This window comes from Ursus maritimus, unplaced genomic scaffold, assembly GCF_017311325.1.
Source record: "Ursus maritimus isolate PB19 unplaced genomic scaffold, ASM1731132v1 scaffold_1, whole genome shotgun sequence".
Classification (NCBI taxonomy): Eukaryota; Metazoa; Chordata; class Mammalia; order Carnivora; family Ursidae; genus Ursus; species Ursus maritimus.
In genome coordinates this window covers 42117456-42124313 of record NW_024423343.1, presented here as the reverse complement: position 1 = coordinate 42124313, position 6858 = coordinate 42117456, and the positions used below count along the sequence as shown (strand labels likewise).

The 6858-nt window shown below is 43.2% G+C and overlaps 1 protein-coding gene across 3 annotated transcripts in view; it reads left to right on the top strand.

Moving 5' to 3' along the window:
* Window positions 1-6858, top strand: part of MYO1B (myosin IB) — a 175766-nt gene that overhangs the window by 99577 nt on the left and 69331 nt on the right. For all 3 annotated transcript variants that reach the window (XM_040642629.1, XM_040642635.1, XM_040642630.1), the window contains exon 6: window positions 2620-2666. In XM_040642629.1, coding sequence (XP_040498563.1) covers window positions 2620-2666 — 47 coding nt within the window. The remainder of the gene's footprint in view (window positions 1-2619; window positions 2667-6858) is intronic.

Below are 6858 nucleotides of genomic sequence, written 5' to 3'. Positions count from 1 at the left end.
AGACTCCTTGGTGTAGAAGAGTAGTTTGGTTTAACTCTTTATTCAAAGTCATGGAGGGTCGAGATTTAACGTGGATTCAAGCAGAGGTGCTTTGGGGTGAGTGGGATGCCCCTCAGCGTGGAGGGACAGAACCCTGCCTGTGTTCTTTGTTACCTGGACCTAGTCCCTCCTTCATCCCCCAGATAGTGAGATAAGACTAGTGAAAATACTTTACCGTGAAAAGCAAAGGCTGAAACATCTATTCCATTGTTACCCATCTTTCGTCTCCTTTGTCACCTTAATGAATAAAGAAGCTATTACAGAAAGTGCTGTATCTTCATTTTATTGTTCCAGTATTTGATTTTTTGTTTACTTTGCCTTTTGCTTTTAAGTTAGGGTGCTGTACGTGTATTTCTGTATATGCTTATTTTAAGAATGCTGAGATCTAAAGGAGAAGCACTGTGGAATGCTATAGCTTGCATCTGTGATGAGAATCTGGCCCTTTATTTGATGCTGTTTGGAACTAGGCCCCAGTGCAGGAAATGGGAGAAATGTCTGCTGTGGGCATGTATTATCTTTTATGGGAATGCTTTACTTTTTAACTGGAACTGCTACTGTAAATGAACACTTAGAACAATGAACTTAAAAAAAAACCATTGAGGAATGTGTCTCAAAAGTGTTCTAGAATGGAACACTTGTTTTTGATTCTGTGGCTCACAATAAAAGACTTTAGTGTTTAGAGCTGTGTGTGCAACTTGGGTTTGTTTGATGAAAAGATGGTTTATGGTGTGCAAATGGCTCCCTGAATAAAGTTTTTTTGAAGCAATTCTTTCACTTGACCTTGACCTTCAAGCCACAATAAACTGTCCTTTATGCATCAGCATCTCAGGCTGGACTTTGGGGCTGTGCAAGTTAGTTAGCTTGGCCCCCTACATGTTCACACCCACTGGGAAGGCTAGCCTGTACAAAGCATGAGAAATGTCGTGGTCTTCGTGACCACTAGGGCGACACTCAGCATTTTCAGGGTTGCGTTCATTAAGCCTCTTAGCTGGTGCTGGAAGCTAGATAATGATGTGAGCCTTTTCAGTAAGTATCCTTTTTTGAGTATTTCCTGTGTGCAGGTTTCCCCACTCAGTAGAGCACCTCAGCTGATTTTCTACTGAAGAGGGAATTTGGCGTCAGGGACCTACCAAACTATACCCCTCCCAAGCTTAATCGCTGACACAAAGAACTTTCCCTGTGTTGACTTTGAACATTTAGACTGAACTGAGCCAGCACCAACTATTTTTTCAAAAACACAAAAAAGCCAACTAACATGAAATATCACGCATCGGGTTTGGCTACTGAATATCCCGGGTGAACTTAGATGGAAACCCGCGGTCACGTGACTGCTTTCAAAACTTGGTTCAGCCTTTAGCCCTTAGTCATCATTTGAGCTCCTGTTACTCTAATCTTCCCTCTGTTTAATTTAGTGACGTTATGGAGGCTTCCAGGGATTTGATGCCTGGCCTCTTAATCTCAAGATTCATTTTTCTGGTTGCCACATTACTGAGTACTCTTTAGTTCTTGCAGCAGGGCCCAGGGATCCTAGTAACAGGGGTGGGTGGGATGGGGAGTGTTTGGAGAAATGCAGAATTTCATGACCATCCCCAGACCCATCGAACAAGATCCTTAGGTGACTGGTTTGCACATTGAGGTTTGAGGTACACTGCTGGGCTTCTTGCAAAGCGTCAAACAGGGATCCCTCTGCTTATATGCCTTATGTTTATTCAGCTTCCTTCTCTACTACCATGGCCCAGATTAATTTGCCACTACTTTGTGCGCAAGCTTGGTGAAACAGACCTTTTTCTTTATGACATCATGAAATCTCTATATGGAACAGGAGCATTCTGACCCTGGGTGGCATCGACCTATGGTTCTTATGTGCCCTCATTTTTTAAAAAGGGACTCCTTGGGACACTGGGCTCCTCGCAGCAGCTAAGTTTGGAATAAACTTGGATTCTGCATTATGGGACAATTTGGTTTTCTTTATTTTCTGGAAAGTTGCACTAAGGTCTGATGGGTATAACTATAGAAACCGTGTAGTATTTCCAAACTACTGGAAATTATGTTAGTTTCCAAATCTCTTACTCTTTCTATATTTCACAGTTACATGTATAATCAATTTCAGTAGCTTCATTTTAAAGTAAATTAAATAATTTAAAGTTTCTTGTGCTTTTTTCCATCTGGAAACGTCATCAAGTTCCATAAAGCCTTTGACAATATTAAGTAGTCATCTCTGAAGTAATCTTATTTACACTGATGATAATGAATACAAGCCTTGCTTGCTATCCACTCAACTGACTACTCTTAAAACAGCAAAAGGTATTTAATTAGGCAAGATTACATTTATAGTAATACTTGAAAAAATTCTATGAATCATAGGAATGATCTCTTTTTCTATGAACTTATAATAAGACGTGGAAGCTTTCTTAAGATTTGTGTTCAGTATGTTTGTATGGGAAGCTCAGACAGAAATGTCATTGCTACAAGTTGTATTTTCTAGGATTTATAACTATCGAATACTCCATTTGCTTTAAATTTCTGCTCGAAATTATTTTTCTGTCAATTTTACCCATGCATCTGTTTCTTTCTTACTAGCTTTTGGAAATGCCAAGACTGTAAGGAATGACAACTCCTCTAGATTTGTAAGTATTTGTAGAAGCATAAGTGTTAACACTAATATTTAGCTCATGTATGTTTAAACAACCAGTAGATGTTTAGTATTTCTTAATATACACATTTGAAAAATAAGAACACCATTGCTGTTGAGACGCTGAAAGTTCTCTAAGGACTATTTTTTGCTATCTGGGATTTTTCTTTTTAATTCTTTTTGGAGTGACAGCCTTTTCTTTCATACTTTTCTTGTCATGTATTATAGAATTCCATGGGCAATTGAAATGAGGCTTTTTAGAAGAACTCTTTACTTATCTGAGTTTTGGTATTTAGAAATCACAACTAAGAGTCAGATTAAGTAGAAGGAAGGATAAACTGGGTGTCAAGTTTGTGTACTCTATAGTTTTTGCCCTTTATTCAGTGGGACGAGGAAGGATGGAAGTGTCCTCTTTATAGAGGTGAAGTCATTAGATTTGACAGCTCTTGGCAGGGGGTGGGGAGGAGGACTGGATAGTAAAAACTGCAGTGAATTGATGTTTCGAGTTTGGTTGAGTTGGAAAATGCTGAGTGCAGGAAGACACACCTTCCTGGCCTCATCTCCCGACTCTCCCCAACATGCACTGCGCTTGGCAGCCCGCTGGGGGTCTCTCCAGCTGAGCACTCGCTGTCCTGCCTTTGGTCTTTATGGAAACACAGACACTGCCTGGTGGCGGGTGGGGGAAGTACATGGAGTGTGATGGTGACATTTCGAAATTGGCCCCTTTTTTCTATAGTTTAACCAATCTTATAAATTTTATAATAAAAGGCCACTTTCTTTATAAGCTCTCTTCTCATATACATTAGGTGGGACCATTTTGGATGATTTTTATGCCTCTCTTCCAGAGACCCTTCCTTCCCTTTCTCCACATCACTTCTTTTAGTCTCCGTCTTTGCTTTTTTTCTCCTTAGAGTCACCCAGTGCTTAAGGCAAGACGGTGACCTCGGGTAGAGGTAGTTCTGGTAGCTTGGAAAGTGGAAGGCTGAGGTTCCTAATTCCAGGGCTGTGAATTTTTTCCATTGGATTAGCCCTTTACGTGGTTATAGCTGATTTGAGCCATGCCTTTTCCTGTTGTGGTAACATGGCTAATCTCATTATATAAATAGAGTTAGAAGCAAGGTGTGGGCAGATAGAAGTAATTCCAAGAGATCAAGCTCCTTTATGGAAACTTTTTTTTTTTTTTTTTTTTTTTTGCTGTTTGCGAATTATACACATACACTTTAAAAAATATCTAAATATGTTTGGTCTATAGACTATAAAAATGAAGAAAACCATATTGCCTGAAGAGTCATTACTACTCTGTGATGTTTGAAATCTAGTGAAGGGCTTGGCAGGTGATTGGGCTTAATAAGTGACTTCAGAGAAATCCTATTATAACATGGGTATTAGGATACAAGATTAATACTTGATTACAGACTAAATCATTTCATGCCTAGTTTTTAGTAATTTCTCTGCTTGGTAGTCTGTGACTTGGCCATTAATATACTCAAATCCACATTATAATTTGATAGGACTCTGCTGTATTTACAGTCACTACTGTATATAACAGTGGTTTATGTATTAAACATTTGTACTCTCGGGAAATTGCATTTCCTTTGACTGTGTGATGAACTTGATCTCTTCACTGAGCAGTGTGGTAGACGGTGGTGTGGTGTAGTTATGCATGCTTATTGCCACTGACATATCAGACCAGTGTTCTCATGGAGGTGCCTCACAGTGCCCCCCACCCTCCACGTACCTCTAGTTCAACCTATGGAACTTCTGTTAAAAAAGTGACCCCCACTGTTTTTGAAAAGAGACATTTAAGGCTTTGGAAGTCACTGTTCTCGACCAAGGGTTTCAGGGGAGGGAAGAGGCATAATATCAGAGCGTCTACTATCTGCAGAGAGCCAAGCTAGGAGAGAACGCATAGGGTCCGGAAAATTCCATTACCAACCTTTCATTCAGTAAGAATAAAAGAACCCATACAATGTATTCATTTGTTTGAAACCTCCGATTTGGGTTTTTGGTTTTGTTTTTCTAAAACAGTTAATTAAGCATAGGTCTCCCTGCATCTCCTCTTGCAGCCTACAGACCTTTCCCTACTGGCATCCAGAGTGATCTTAACAAACTTAAGTCTCATCACTGCTCTGCGGAAAGCGCTCGGCGGCTCCTCCTTGCACCTGGAGTGCAGTATAGGCTCCTCCCCGAGCCTCCCGTGCCTCCCTGCGGGAGCAGCGGCCAGCTCTGCCCCGCTCTTGCACGCGTGGCTGGGCTGCACAGGCCTTTGTGACAGTCAGGAGTGCCGAGCGCCTTCTTGCCTTAGATCTTTGCAGCTGCCCGTCCTTCTGCATGATGTGCTCTGTGTCCAGATCTCTGCAGGGTCACTGTCTTGCACCATTTAGGTCTCACCTCAAATGTCACTTTCATGATGCCTTTTCTAGACTCTGACTTCATCATGCTTTTATTTTTTTCAGGCATTCATTAGTCTCTGGAATGATTGTAGTCACTTTTCACTTTCTCTGTTTCTCTCTGATCCTGGACCTTAGAGAGGAGGAGCCGTGGGAGCAAGTAGCTCGGCCTCCTTGTTCACTATGGTGGCCTCAGACCTAGAACAGTGCCTGGTGTCATAGTACATACTCAGAAAACATTGATGAATGAATGTTTTTAAGAAGCTTGTAGACTAGTCAGAAAAAATGGACATGTCTGAAAGTAATTATAACACAACATTTAAAATCGTAAGTTCCCCATGAGTGAGTTCCAAAAATTGTTTTATGGAAATTCGGAATAGAGAAGCTGGAGGAGCCTGAGGCAGGGGACAGTTCTGAGTGGGCCCGTAAGATTGAAATGTGCCAAAATTGAATAGAAAGCAGGAAGAGCTGGCATGGGGAAGCGGAGGAGAGAGACCAGAGGGGACCTGCACTTGTCCGAGTCAGTGGCAGGATGAGAGGATCTGTGAAGAGAGCCGTGGGCCAAAAAGGCCTGCAGAGATGGGTCGGGGCCTCACCTGGAGGGCTTGGAGTATCAGGTTCAGGGTCTTGGACTTGATTTTCTAGGCAGTGGGAAGGCGTTGGTTTTCTCTGAGAAGACTCATGACAAGCTCCTGGGAAGAATGCCATCCCCAGATCCTCTGAGTTCCCAGTGCTGTCCTTTCGTTTATCCCTGGTCAGCTTCCTTTCCCACTCTGCCCGGGGTTTACTGTACTGTCTGCAGACCCCCTATCCTTTCCTCTCAGCTGATGATAGTATGCTTGCTTCATGGAAATCATTGTCATCATCATCTTGCTCCTCCTCATCCACGTCCTCAGCTTTGGTGGCTCACCTGTCCCTGAATCTATAGAAACACCCTCCTGTCACACCGGGAGGTTCTCAACTCCCGTCTTTCGCTGATCCCTCTGCCTGTGCTCTGAATGTGGTCACTTCCTGTGTCTAGGAAGCGCCTTCCATCAAAATCATCTCCTCTCATATGGTCAGCCTCTGACTTTCCTGTGAAGCTACTCTTTCTCACCTCCCATGCCGCTCCTTCGCCTGTGCTGTTCCTGCCAGCATGGAACATAGCTATCTACTCGGTTACCTGGGCCACATTCCTTGACTTTCTAATCACTGCCCTCCTCCTGTCTTAACCTCGTATGTCCAACCGGGATCTGTCATGGTGACGCTCTGGGCAGCAATCAGCTCTGCTCACTCTTCCCGATTTTGCTCACTCCTGCTTAAAGCCATCAACATTTCTCCCATGACTCCTGCCACCTCCTGTCAGCTAGGTCTGGTCTTGCTCCTTAGCAGTCCATCCCACGTTATCTAGGTTGATCTTGTAAATAGGCAAGTCTGATCATGGCCTCCTTGTTTAGAAATCTTTAATGACAGGACTTTGCTGTCAGAAAAGTATCTTGATGCCATGAGGTGTGCCAACCTCCCTCACCAGCCTCACAGACGCCTGTTCCTATGGCCGCTCCTTCCTGCTTTCTCGCCTCCTTGCTGCCTGACTTAACCCGGACACCTCACATTTGAGCTAGGGCAGACTTCAGCCTTTGTCTTCTTCTCTTCGTGCGTAGCACCCTGCCCCTCTGTGGGATCTGTCTCCACACACAGGAATGTCCTGTTCACCTGCGCAGTTCCCCTCAGACTGGAAGTTCCTTGAGGGCAGGAACTATGCCTTGCTTTCCCTCGTCCCGACTTCGGTATCTAAGAAATGCTTGGTAGACGTTTGCT